This window comes from Anomalospiza imberbis, chromosome 1 (assembly GCF_031753505.1).
Source record: "Anomalospiza imberbis isolate Cuckoo-Finch-1a 21T00152 chromosome 1, ASM3175350v1, whole genome shotgun sequence".
Lineage (NCBI taxonomy): Eukaryota > Metazoa > Chordata > Aves > Passeriformes > Viduidae > Anomalospiza > Anomalospiza imberbis.
This window is the reverse complement of record NC_089681.1, coordinates 91,824,722-91,839,036: the sequence shown is the minus strand read 5'-3', so window position 1 is coordinate 91,839,036 and position 14,315 is coordinate 91,824,722. Positions and strand designations below refer to the sequence as shown.

Genomic DNA, 14,315 nt, shown 5'->3' with positions numbered 1-14,315 from the left:
TACAGCACATTTGTAACTAGCTTGAAATACAGAGAACTGCTAAGTGTTGCACTTGGAATCAGCATCCAACAATAATACTGCTTTGGAAGACTCTGGAATCTGAGTGTCACATTGGTGATGGCAGGAGCTTTTTAAAATTCACTTAATGTAATTTCAAAAACTAGATATTCAGTAGAAAAGGTCCACAGGTGTCCCATATTGCTAAAATTAATACACCACTTTCTCTCCATTAAACATACAATATCTCTTTATTCTTGGCATGTCTCCAGTGTATGACTCAATCATAACAATATCTGTAAGCACTAAAACCGTACTGTACAAGGAGTCATACAGAAAAAGAGGTAACTATTAACAAGGAATTACTGTCCATGTAAAAATTTCACCAAGTTAAATTAAGAATATAAGTATCCAAGAACATTTTTGACACATCCATAGTATTTTCCTCTATCACAGCAAAAGCACTTGAAATGCCCTATTAAAGCACTACTGCTTTTTTTTTTTTCCAGGATTCACTAGCTTCATCCTACTTATTCTGAGATCATGCAATGTCTTTCTGAAAAAGTGCCTGAACGTTAAATCTCCTGTGAGCTCAAAATGCTAGCCACAATTCCACAGCTCAGAAGGACAATACTAAGAATCGACTACAGGAAGAGTTCCCCTGAACCTCTGTCCTCACCTCTCTGTGAAGAAATGCATTTGATTAGGATCAAAGATTCTGCTTAAAACCTCAGGAGATCCTGGAGAGAAACTTCCACAGGAAAAGACATTTTGAATCAGATAAAACAGGCTGCATTATGAGGAAGGGAAGTGCTGAAAGCAGGATTGTCAGAGCCAGCTGCAGCAGCAGAAGTAATTTGCCTAATGTTTTGGGGTGTGCAGGATGAACAGAACAAATTTAGCCTTAGAGTGAAATGCTGAGCTGAACTTCTCACTGTATCCAAAATCATGAGGTACTCTTTACATTTACCAGCCACAAGGATTCTCTAACAGTGTTAAATTCAGGTGAATCTAACCAATGTGAATAGGACAGAAAAATAGGGATGCTGTAAGATAGTCATTCACTCAAAGTGTGGAAAAGAGCACATAAGGGTTTGGAAAAAAAGGCACCTTTTGCTTGCACATCACAGGCTCATTTAACAATGAGCAATCACAGTTGTGCTACTGAGATTTTCAGTCTGTTTCCCCCAATTGCTTGTTTTCTTCTTCTGTGGCACTATTTATCTCCAATTCAATTTCTGTGAGCTACTTAACAAAATAAAGTCATAACAGTGACAGTCATAATAAGGACAGTCAGTTATATCAGATTTATAAATTAAATCAGTGAAATAACTACACTGAGAAAAATAATTACTAAACCTATCTAAAGTCCTAGATCATCTCACATACCCAATACTCCCTGCATCTCCAAAAGCATTTGAACAGACACAGCAAAAACAGCAATAAACTTCCTTGTAAGAGCAAAAGCCGGTTGATGGTAACAGAAATCTCTTGCCCCAGTAGGGACGATATTAATGTTGAGCCACATAATTACTGATGTTTTACAAAAGCAATTAAAGTCTGCCTTTGCACAAACAGTTTCTCCACAATTACTGTATATTCCTCATCATGGTCTACATTTTTGTTTAATTTACAGTCTACAAAGCTGAACTCTCTGAACTGATAATGGCACAGATCATGGTATTGCTATTTGGAACTCATCAGTACCCTTCAGTACATCACACTTTAAGTAAGCAGTCAGAAACGGGCAATCAAAACGCAACCTGGTGTTCTCACTGAAGCATCTGGCCACATGAAAAAACCTTCATTTAAAATCCATACAGTGGGACATCTTCCAGCCAGGTCTTTTATAAGCCAATGCTTGTTGTCAAAGTAGTTCTTAAATAACAGAAGGCGGGGGGGGGGGGGGGAAAGCTTGTTTGAGTAATGACACTCTTTCTACCCATAATGCTTTGATGACAACAAAAAATTGTAATTTTGTTTAAATAGGAGTATCTCCAAAATTTCCAATCCAGGGCACACAAAACAGAGGCAGGTGACATGTATCACATTATGCCGTTAATCTCAGTGATTGATTCTTACAACTGAGTGATGGGTGAATCCTTTAATCACAGTCATAGCCCCAAGTTCCTGACTCACTGTAGCTCTGTGTATTCCCACTGAAAACATTATTTCAATCCCACCCAACTTTCTTAAGTCTGTCAAACACAGCCCCTGACACAAGTTCCTAGAATCACAGAATTCTTAGTTAAGGGGTCGGAAAGGACCTTAAAGAGCATCTAGTCCCAACCCCTGTGCCATGGGCAGGTCCATCTCCCACTAGACCAGGGTGCTCAAGGCATTACCCAAACTGCCTCGAACACAGTTTTTCCAGTTAATGTCTTTATTTTTCCACAACCTCAGTTTAAAAGGCAATTCTACCTCCTAAAAATCGCAGAGATGTGGTACTCTCCCGGGCTGTGTGGAGGGGGCTGCAGGGGCCTCTGCGACGAGAGGTCGAAGCTGCCAAGTGCCAGACACAGCCGGCTCCACCTGGCTCCAAAAGCCCTGCCACAGGGCACCGTGGAACTCCACAGCTGTCACAGGTGTAAGAAAGGGAAAAACACTGCCTGGCAGCGAGGAAAGAAGCATGAGGGAACGCCCCGTGAGCAGCAAGGAGAGAAGAGGAGGAGGAGGAGAAAGAAAAGAAGGAGGAGGTGCTGCGGGTGCCCCACTGGATTCCCTGCAGCCGCTGGAGAGGAGCAGAGCGAAGCCGATCATCCCCCGCAGCCTGCAGCGGAGCACGGAGCAGGAAGGAGCACAGAGCAGGGCTCCTGGCAGTAAGTGCACGAAGCCTGTGAGGACCCACACCGGAGCAGCCTGTTTCTGAAGGACTGCATCCCCTGCAGAGGACCCGCGCTGGAGCTTGGATCCCCAGAGCCCACAGGAATGCCCCAGGCTGGAGCAGGAGGACAGTGTGGGGAAGCAGAATCAGCACAGAGGGGCTGTATTACTGTGCTGACCGCAGCCTCCACTCCCCATTTTCTGCACCACTGAGGGGGAGGAGATGGTGGAGTCTGGGATGAGAGACTGAAGCTGAGCATGGGAAGAAGAGGGGTGAGGGAAGGTAGCTATAGTTTCTCACCACTCTATTCTATTTTTTAACTGGCAATAAATTAAATTAATTTCCCCCAAGTCGAGTCTGTTTTCCTCATGACGGTAACTTGTAAGTGATCCTCCTGTCCTTATCATGACCCAAGAGTTATTCCATCTTATTTTCTCCACTGCCCTCGTGAGGAGTGGGAGCAAGAAAGCAGCTGGGTGGGGGTCTGGCAGCCAGACACGGTCAACCCACCACAGAGAGAAATATATAAAACAACCCACCCAAAACTGTCCCCTTCACCCCCCCTTTCTATGTCCTTTCAAAGGAGAGAGAAACAGAAACAGGGACTTGATGAGGCCACTACCCTCCCTCTGACCCTCCTTAAGCTGCATTTTGGCACAAACAGTCAGTTTCCTGACTGGGAGCCAAATGATACTTTTCCTCAAATAGGAACTCCCGACTCCTCCAATTTTTATTCTTCATTTGGCCTGTCATCAACTTCTTAAGGCTACTCTTCCCACAGTCATAGAAGTTGAAAAGAGACTATTTTATCTATGGTTACCAGCAGTTTAGAGTGAAATCAAGCAGCACATACAAATGCTATTTAACATTCTGGCATTCATATACATACAGATACATATACATACACACACTCTCAGGTAGACAATCAGTATAAATTCGACACTGCAGCCTACATATAATATAGGTATCATTGATCTCTTTTTCATACAGACAGACACTGCAACTATCATGAATCCATAACTGCTAACCACATGAGGACAATTAAACAGTTGAGCAAATAATGGTCAATGTTTAAACTGGGAATGGATGGACAACTTCACCAGATAGGTCAACGTGACTGAAACTGAGAAAGGTTATGTTAAATATAAAGGGCTCAACCCTGAAGTAATTTCCTTCCGTTGTTTTTTATAATCAGGTCTAATGACCCATTGTAAAACTATGTTTTGTGAAAGCATTAGACAGACACAATGTGGACTAAACTCAATTCAACCTATGCCCCTCATCTCCCTAAGGCCTAAGCTAAAAGCAGGCTGTACACAAATACTCTGGTCCCACACCTCCCACCCCCACAAACCCTTAATAACATGGGATTTGAAAGCATGTCTAGAAAGGAAGGGGGAAAAACCTACATCTCTGAAGACCTAAATTCAAAGCCAGAAAAGAGGAATTTCTCCATTAAGCAGTTAGCATTTCTCCTTTAAAATACAGAACAAATGTATTCTCTTGCCTACTGTAAACTGTTTATAGCCAAGCTTGTATACACACACAGGCTTTTTTAAATACGGTTTTTAGAGTGATTCAAAAAAACTGACTTTAACAGTCACTATAAAGACATTCTGCAGTTCCCACCAAAGACAAATCTTCAGCTTACTGGAGCATACCATAGAAACTGGTCATCCCAAATAACTTTTATATTCTATACAGAAATTTTACTAAGTGATGCAACACACATCAATTATAGGCCTATAATTATAGGCCTAGCTCACAGACACCAAAACGCCTTAGCAAAATTTTCCTAACATTCTATGTCATCATAACACCTTACTGGAAAACTAAGCACATGAGAGAGTATGTTGCCCTAATGCTGTAAAAATTGCTGTAATCCAGATTCAAAATTTGGGTAATGTGCAGATGAATCAAGGTTTACTAAACTGTTAAATCAGAATCCTGCATGACAAAACCATTCTGTTTTATCAGGAAGATTGAGAGACACACTGGCTACAAAATTGTGACCGTCACTTTGAGAAACTCAGTTCTGAGACTGTGAATGAATTATTTTGTCTAGTTCCTCACAGGCAGTATAGAGGTTTCAGATTATAAATTACCATATCATATGAAAAATATGTGAAGATGCCTCTAGTTAAAATATATCTCGGGACACAGTATAAATATTAATTAGACATGACCTGCATACAAATACTGCACTACTATTGAAGATCGCTTCTGGAAGTGACAATTTACCTGCTAATTAGGAAATTTCAAAGATTCAATTCAACACTTGTGATAAAAGTTAGGATGACATAAAAATGAGAAATTACTAAGCCTCTTAAAAGTCTCTCTCGCTCTCTCTTTTAGCTGTCAGTGCAACAACAAATGTGCACATCCTTCTTTTCCATTTTCTGATGAACAAGATAAAAAGATAAAGTCACATAAAAGGTGTTTATCAGAATTATCTCAATGGGGAGTTGGGAACTAACAATTACAGTGTCTTCACACATTTGTGGTAAAGACCACCACAAAGATATATTTCTTGAAACTACTATCTCTTGACCCAGCAAAATGGAATTGTTCTGAAAAGGTCTTCCTGACAATGACCTTAACACTGAGAAAAAAAGCTAGAAGAAACTCTTTGTATGAAATATACGAAGAGTTCTAAATAATTCCAATAAATCAATTTTCTTTGTGAGTGCAGCAAACTTTCAACCAAATCCAACAGGGAAACCATTTTCATGAAAAACTGAAAAGATGACTATTACGAAAAAAAAAAAAGTATAAGGAAAAAATTATTTCTGCAAACTTTCCCTTTTTGTAAACTGTGTACTACAAAATACAAGCATCCAAGAAAAATCTAAGGTACCACTTAAGAAATGGGAAGCCAGGGAAAGTTAGACTTTTAGGCTTAAAACTAGCATCAGGAATTTGGACAGAAAATCCAGACAACTCTGTTAGGCTGACCAAACTACAGAGCTGTCCTACAAAGCATAGACACCAAGAAGTTCCACTTATTCAAATTTTTTTAGACATTCAATATAGAATATTTTTAAGCTTTCAATATATATTTAACCACACTACAAGAGTATCCCACCCATGCAACCTTTAGCTTTTCTTTAAAAAAAAAAAGGTGAAAAAAATTGTGTCATACAGCTATGACAGACAGTCAACTTAAAAGTCACAGGTGTAAGCTGGCTCTGAATTAAGAATTCATATTTAACCCCCTGTCCCACACCACCTCCATCTCCTGAAAGCATTAGCAGCTTCAGAAGCTGTTACCAACAATGTAGACTCATGAAGACAAAGGACTACATTTCATTTGATCAAACACGAATTTAATCTTCTACCATGTATCTATTTTATATAACAAAATATTCCAATCAACAGTCCTGTTATCTAAAGTATTTCATTTCACTTGGATAATGGAAATTGACAGTTAGACTCTACATAAAACACAGTGTCCCAAGTTGATATGCAAGATGTTATTAATTTCCCATCTGTGAGCAGTTTCTTCTTATCTTTTCTACCTCCTCCTTATCTCCTCTCTTCTTATCTTTTCCCCCGGGAAGATATCTGTTGTTAATGGCCCATTCAATGTCACTGCATGACTGTTGAAATTACATCATCCCGTTGTGGGATGCTCCGCCCAGGAGGAGACAAGCATTTCCTGACTGAAGATAATCTGGGTTCCTGAGACCCAAGGCAGCTTCCCACTGGGAACAGCTGGGGTTTCTCCACTGCACCGTCAGAGAAAGATTACACCCTTCTCCAAGATCTGACAGAACCACATCTGCCACTTTGGGAAGACTGAGGCCATTCCAGTCTGGACTCCCACCACCACCAGAGTGTCAGGTTGTATTCTGACTCTGTCAGAGGTTGTTTTCTTTCCTTTTGTATTGTTGCATGTATTTGGTTTTGTTTTTTGGTTGTTTTTTTTTTTTTTTTTTTTCTTTTCCTAATAAATTTTATTTCTGACTTGAAGTCTCTCACTGGTTTTGCTTTTCAAACCAAAACACACAAAGAAAAAAGAGCTTCACATTCTTCTCCATTAGCAGATGATTCCAAAATACATAAAATAATGCAGCTTCTTGAAGTAAATTAAAGAAATATAAGTAAAAGCTCCTCTTATTGCTGGCTTTTACGAAAGTAAGCCATTATCATATGCTGTGATCTCTGCCAACTTGATTCTCCTTCCAATTGTAATTTTATTGTCACAGATGGGTTACACTTGGAAAGGACCTCTGAAGACCACTTTGTCCAACCCTCTCACTCAAGGAGAGCCACGGAGAGCCAGTTCTCCAGGACCATGTCCACAGTATTTGAATACAGCCAGGGATGGAATCTCTACCACCCACCTCCCTCAGTAACCTGAGCCAGTGCTTGGTCATCCTCACAATCAAAATATGTTTCCTGGTGTTTAGATGGAACCTCCTGTGCTTTTTTGTGCCTGTTGCCTCTGCTCCTCTCTGTGGACACCACTGAAAAGAGTCTGTCTCACTTTTCTTTGCAGCCTCTCTTCAGGAATTTATATACTTTGATGTGATTCCCCCTCCCTGAGCTTTCCCAGGCTCTCCTATGAGGAGAAATGATCCAGTCTCAGTTTCTTGACCATCTCTATTTGACTTTCTCAAAACAGAGAGCTGGCTTTTGTTCATTTTTTTCCCAATAAAACTTCTGAAATCCTGCATTCCATTACCTTTTGGGAAATCCCGGATGGAATTGGCACTATGTATGGAATTCAGCAGCTCACTTTCTCCTTCTAATTCAAATCACTTTTAGTAACCTAGAAAGGAACAACAATCCTTCCAAAAATTCACACTTTTTAAAGTTTAAGTGTTTATTAACATTGCTATGGACATTATTTTCCAGCATTATATCAAAGTTTAAAATGCAATCGAAAAATCCATTCAATGAAAATCATTACTTTGACAGCTGCTACTAGAGTATATGTACTCTTTAACATTCAGTCACCATAACCTGAGTAATTATGTTATCAAAAAAGCAGTAATATCTGGAGTCAGTATAAATGTTACAAACCCCATTTTTGTAAAGGGAGGGCATGCTGACCCAGGTTATCATGTTACTCCCTTAAGAACTAATAAAATTTGGGAAAAAGCAGATAGGGATCTAAAATACCATTGTAAAAATCATGAAGCATCATCATTTCCAACATATTGTCATGAACACAATGATGTTTCTGGGAACACAGTTTGGCTTATTAAATAAAAAATATACACTGAATGTATTTCTTCTTTGTTTGTATGGCGAAGTAGGTTCTACCCCTCAAAAACAGATGCTGTAAGTTAAGGACAATCTGGGAAAAATTTTGGTTTGGAGTACATAAAAGTACAGGTTTCACTCCTGAAAGCATTCAAAGCAACATGAAATCTTAAGGCCTTCAAACCACAAGCTCTAGAAGCCATACACCACACTACACAATTTTGTGATAGAAGATTTTGTTCCTTTTAAAAATTTGCAGTGCTTTAAACTTTCATCCTGTAGTTCCAAAAAAATCATATTTTAGCATTAAAGTTACTGACAATGTCTTGTGGACTAGACACTTGTTTATATTGAAAGTACAGCCAATTAAACTAAACCTTGTAATTTAAAGCTTCATGGAACAGTAATTTTTATGGCCTGATAAGTAATGGAGACAAACTTAGGTAACCCAGAAAGACCCAGACAAACATATTTATTTAACAGCAAATGTTTACTGGTCAGGCTGCAGAAACAATTCTGGGTTTTTTCCCTCCTTCACTGCAAAGGACTAAGAGTACACACACGAACAAAGCCAGAGAGAACAAGGAACAGAGTTACAAAAGAACATTAAACCAGAAGATAATTTATCTGCCCTGCTGAGAAGAGCTCAGGGAGGTAAGCCAAAACATCGGAAAAGAGGAAAATACCAGAGAACTAAACAAAAGAAAGTAAAAGTTTAACACTCAATTAAAATAGTGCAGGAGATTTATACAATATTCTACATCAACCTACACTGATGAAATGATTTCTTGATGTCTCCTCTTGATCATTTACCTACGAAACCAACAGCCCACAGAGCTCCGTACAGAAAAGATCTCTGAAATTATCAATTATACAAAGTATACATGACAAAGAATAGCACTGCCCAAACATTCAGTTAGAGCACAAAGCAAGTATTAGGGTGAAAAAGAACACACCAGCAGCACTTCTGCTAACACTTAAACATTTCCAACTACCTGCAATTAGTTCAAGCATGATGCTTACCTTTAATAGTTTCCTCCACAACTTCTACTACACGATCTATCTGCTGAACCTAAAAAAAGTCAGAAAGTAAATACCTAAGTAGTCAACAACTGGACATACTTTCATATTAACTAGTCTTTGAAGAGTGTCTTCTTCTGGATTAAGGGGTAGTTGGTCTGTGTTTTTAGCCAGTTTTTATTCTCTGTGGATCTTGGTCAATCTGCCAAAAGTAACTTTAAAATTTACCACCCAATTTAAACCAAATTTTGTCCTCAAAAATGGCAAGCTCCCATAAATTTGGCAAATAATCACCCGATTGCAAGAAAAGAGTTTAGGCCTTAAGTGCTGTTCATGGTCTGTGACAGGCAACGGTGAACCAGGCACTCAGCACCTGGGTGGCTCAAACAGCCAAAGTGCTCCCTCACCCCAGCCTCCACAGCAAAACAGTGGATGTGGAGAACACAACAAAAAGCTGACGATACTGTCAGGGCAGAATATATGGGAGAAAATGAATGAGGTACTGGAAGGGAAAGACACTGGAACATAGGAAGAAAATAAAAATACTTTTGTGAAATTTAATAGAACAAGACATTCTCCTGAACTTGATGCAGGCTGTGTTTGGAAATGGAGAGAAAAGCCCTCATGCTTTTCACAACACAGAATAATCTTTAATGACCATTATACAACATCTGAAATAAAGACAACAAATTTATGTTTTAGTTTTGCATTTGCCAAAATTCACCAAAAATGAGATAAATAGTTCAATTATTTCTTAATAGATATATTAGTCTTTATTTAAAGTCAATGGCCAACACACTGTAAAGATTTTGGCATATAAACTAAAAGGAATCAACATTTAACACTGCAAAATTAAACACCCAGGAATTCTGGAAGCTGAGATTCTTTCCAGAGCTTTCATCCAAATCCCCTCTTCTATGTAATTCTACTACAGATATCTACATACGCTGCAGGAAAGCCAACTTGTCACACTTCAGTTTGTTTGTAATTTTTCCACAATATTCCTTTTTAAACACTGGTTCTCTAAGCCGTACATTACATTAACTAGATTTAGTATGATTTTAGCAGTCTTTTCCTTGGAGTTTCTTTTCCAGCATGTTTCCAAAACCAGCAGAAAAGCACAAGTTGCAGAGGCTTCAAGAGAAGAACCTAGTCTGCAACAAGGAGCCTGGAACTTGGATCCCTTGTATCAAAGCCAGTAAGTCTTTCAGCCCTAAACCACCGAGTTTGTCTTCTCCTGTAAATATAAGACTGCACAATCTTGTCTACTTCACATTCATTTTTCCAATCTGTCTAGTAGAAGTTAAAAAAAAAACCTCACCTATAGTTGGAGTCTGATTTTAAACTCCCAACTGAAGTCAGTTCCTTTCTTCATCTGGGTGTTGGATCAAGTCCATGTCAAAGTATTTATATTTTTCTTTTTTTAAAATCTTTTTAAATACAGACTTTTAAAATAGGGATGTCCACCATTTTAGATTTTTAATACAGTATATTAATTATGAATTCTATATTATTGCTAATATCTGAATTTTAATATTTTTATTGAAAAAATAAATATATTTAAATAATTTTCTGAATCACAAGCATTCACGTTACATATCTAGCAATTAACTTGTAAAGAAAGCACACATAAGCAGTCATATGGAAGGCATGCATATTTACATACTTGTGTACATATCCATTTTGGATATAGTTTTAAAAATTATGACTCAAGATATTTAACATATGTACTTTCTACTAAATGTTTAAAAATAAATAGAAAAATTCCACTTGAAAATAGAAGTATACACATTTAAAACTACACTACAGTCAGGGAGCAAAGTCTGCATTATATTACCTAAAACATTATTGCTATATGTCTCACTACTAGACTGTTTATGTTCATAACCATTTTAGTAATTTAAAATATGAGCAATCTGGGTGGTTCATAACCTGAGCCACCAATTACATTCTGCATGGTGCATCTGAGGAATTTTCACATTGCTCCAAATCCCCTGTTGAATAAAGACCAAAAAACCCCACCAACCATTATATTGCATCTTCATTTGGTTGGATAAATTAAATTATTCTCAATATGTCTGTCAAGAAGATGGCTCATGTAACTAATTAAAATTATAGGTCTGAGAGACAATGCAATCTGCACCCAGAAATGGATGTTTGTTCTGCCTTACATGTTATTTCCCACATTAAATATTTTCCATTTGATATTGGAAATTATTTGGCTAAAGCCCCAAGTGCTCAAGAAGAAAATGTGGAATGCTTACAGTCTGCATTTATGAAGATAAAAGTATCTTAGAAAATGTGACATGAACCTGAAGTGAAAAGAGGGAAAGGTTTAGAAAATTCTTATTTGGGAAAAAGAAAAGGCGGGAAGTGGGGAATGAAAAAGGAAAAAAAAAAATTGCGAAGTCATAGTAATGAAATTTTCTCAAATATATAAAGGTCTGCTGGATGCTTTTCCTCACATCTCACTAACCTTATGGATAATTCTGCTCTGGTCTGGTATCAAAGATATGTGTAAACCTTCAGAGCAGAGCTCCAATAATGTCTCTCTCTCCATCAGGCATCATGAACTCCATGAAGCAGAAAGACATCCTGGCAGTGTATGAAGGGAAGTGACACCATTCTTCAACATTTCTTTGCAGAGTGTCTCAAAAAACCAAGCCCCCAGGACTGACAGCAGGACACTACTGGTGGGTGTGGTCAGTGCACCCCACTTGGTTCCACAGATCTTGTGGGACCTTGGTTCCAGCATAGTTAAGTACATTTTGGACCTCATGTCCACTTCAAATGGTTCTCCATTAGGAGGTGAACAAGAGCCACAGGCAGAACAGAGCTGAAAGCTAAGTAGAACTATGCAAAAAGAAAAAAAAAAAAGAAAAAAAAAAAAAAAAAAAAAAAAAAAAAAAACAAAAAAAAAACCTCAACCACCACAAATCAGGGCTGGTGCAGAAATCTGGGCTGAGACTGATATGAGCCGAGAGCATAGGCAAGGCTCATGAACCCATGAAAAGTAGCCAAAGCAGGAAACTGTCTAGAGAAAAAGCAAGGATAAAGAGTTTTATCAAAGCATGAAGGCTGAGTTGAAACAAAAGCCAGGAAAAATCTTTGACCCTTCCTGGTGGGATCAGAGCTAGGCATAAGTGCAGCTCTGCAATCATTTGTATTCATAATAACCTAGCACTGCCAAGCCCCCCACTAAACCATATCTCTAAGCACCAAATCTACACAACTTTTAAATACCTCCAAGGATTGTGACTCAACGATTTCCCTAAGTAGTCTGGTCCAATGCATGACCACCCTTTACATAAAGAAATTTTTCCTAAGATCCAATATGAACACCCTAGGAGTGAGCATAATATCTATACAGGGCTACTTGAAGTAAAACAATGTTTTTTTCTCATCTTGGAAAAACCCTATACATTTGATTCTCATTGACACAGTTAAGAAACAAAATGGTCATTACATAGATAAAATAGTCTATTTTAGGTAATTAGAATACGCTATTTATATTCCTGAAGATTTTAACTCCAGTTCACCAACTCTCAGTTTCATCTCACCTTGTTTAGGGATCTCTGCCAAATGCTGTATGTTAAAAGACTACTCGCCCTATCCCCTCTCTAAAGCCAGTAAAAGGGAAATACAAGGCTTCAAAAGGCACTTCAGGTCTTCTAAAAATCTAAATTATTTTAGAGATAATTATCTTCATTGACCATAAAGAGAGCTGAGCAAAACAGACTCTCAAATTACAGCACTTAGGCAAGATAAATCTAGAGCTTAATACATAACTTCAAAAGGCATGTGACTAGCCACCCTGGCTTCAGAGGGATAACATCTGTGTTTAAAATCTTTGCTGACCATGGTAATGGGCATTGCTCTGGGTTAGGAATGTATTCTGAGAGGAGGATCTACACAAATTTTCAAGGAAAGGAGACTACCCCAGAGATGCACATAAACAACTGATTTTCATTACTAAACAGTGACACAGCTGAAAGATAATTCTTATCTAAATTAACTGCTACACTCTTTGATTTATAGCATAGCATATAACTGCTGTAGAAATGAACATTTTCTATTTGCACATCCAATTTTCAGTTTAAAAGCAGGTGCTTAACTGACACTCTTTTCTGACTTTCCACATTCAAGTGTCATATATGAATATCAGCATGGGAATTCAAAAGCCAAAGTCGAGCAGCTGAGATTTGCATTAAATCATTCTTAGCCATAAGTTACAGATGAACAGTGTCCACCTGTTCCCAGGTTTCCAGCATGCTTTCAAAGAAGTTCTGCTAATTCAAATAATTCAGAGTAAAATTCCATCAAATTTGGCTTTCATGAAGTACATATTGGATATCTGTATTCATGCAAGGCTCTGTTTTAAGGGCAGCATACAGGCTCTCAATCTTGAATGCAGTCTGGCCTTATAAAAGCTGCAAGGTAGGCAAGTATCACTATCTCTGTTTTGCAAACATCATTGAAACTTTTACGAACTGAACCACAGAAATACCATACAACACATCTTCCTCATTTATGAGGCCAAAGCAGTAGGGATGTACAAACACTTGGCATCTAGGTAAGGTTCCAGTGATTTCCTTTCACAATGGCACTGACAAAGCTCCGCTCACTGAAGCATTTTACAAATGAAGGAATAAGGTACATTAAACTTAAAAGTGTATACCAATTACAGATGTAGAGCTTGAGAAATAAAGTGCCCGTTTTTTGTAATGCACTTAGCATTTTTTATGCTGCACCATCTATTTTATTGCAGTGCTCCTAGTGTTACGTGCTGCTGCGGGGAGTGTTCAGCATTCCCACTAATCACATTCCAGAGTTTCAAACTGGATATGAAAAGAAAATTACTTAAAGCTTGCCTTATACAGTAGAATAGCAAAGGGAAAGGGTTAGTTGGAGGTCAGGAGAATGCAAGGAGCTTTGGCAGAGGGCTTTTCATAGCTATATATTTCTCCTGGAAGCAGTGACTTCAGGTTCACCTTGGCTAAAGAGCCTGCAGTGCCCTACCATGCATGGGACCTGCACCTTCTGACTCAGAGAGCAGCAGCAAAGGGGGGTTTACAGCCTTCCAGAGTAGCAACACTGGATTGGTTGTGTGGGTTTGTGCAGATGAAAGATTAGGCATGATAGAGTTCCCTTGGGTGATGGGAGTATGACAGAAGGTGATAGATCTTTGATGCTAGATGTTACCCTGGGAAAGATAGAGAAGGAAATAGAATTGGAGTTCTCATTCAGGATTCACTAACCTGTG

The 14,315-nt window shown here is 38.5% G+C and overlaps 1 protein-coding gene across 3 annotated transcripts in view; it reads right to left on the bottom strand.

Annotated features, from left to right (window-relative positions):
- The window catches only part of CDKAL1 (CDK5 regulatory subunit associated protein 1 like 1), a 386,114-nt gene that overhangs the window by 250,121 nt on the left and 121,678 nt on the right, over positions 1 to 14,315 (bottom strand). For all 3 annotated transcript variants that reach the window (XM_068200064.1, XM_068200067.1, XM_068200065.1), the window contains one exon: positions 9,056 to 9,104. In XM_068200064.1, coding sequence (XP_068056165.1) covers positions 9,056 to 9,104 — 49 coding nt within the window. The remainder of the gene's footprint in view (positions 1 to 9,055; positions 9,105 to 14,315) is intronic.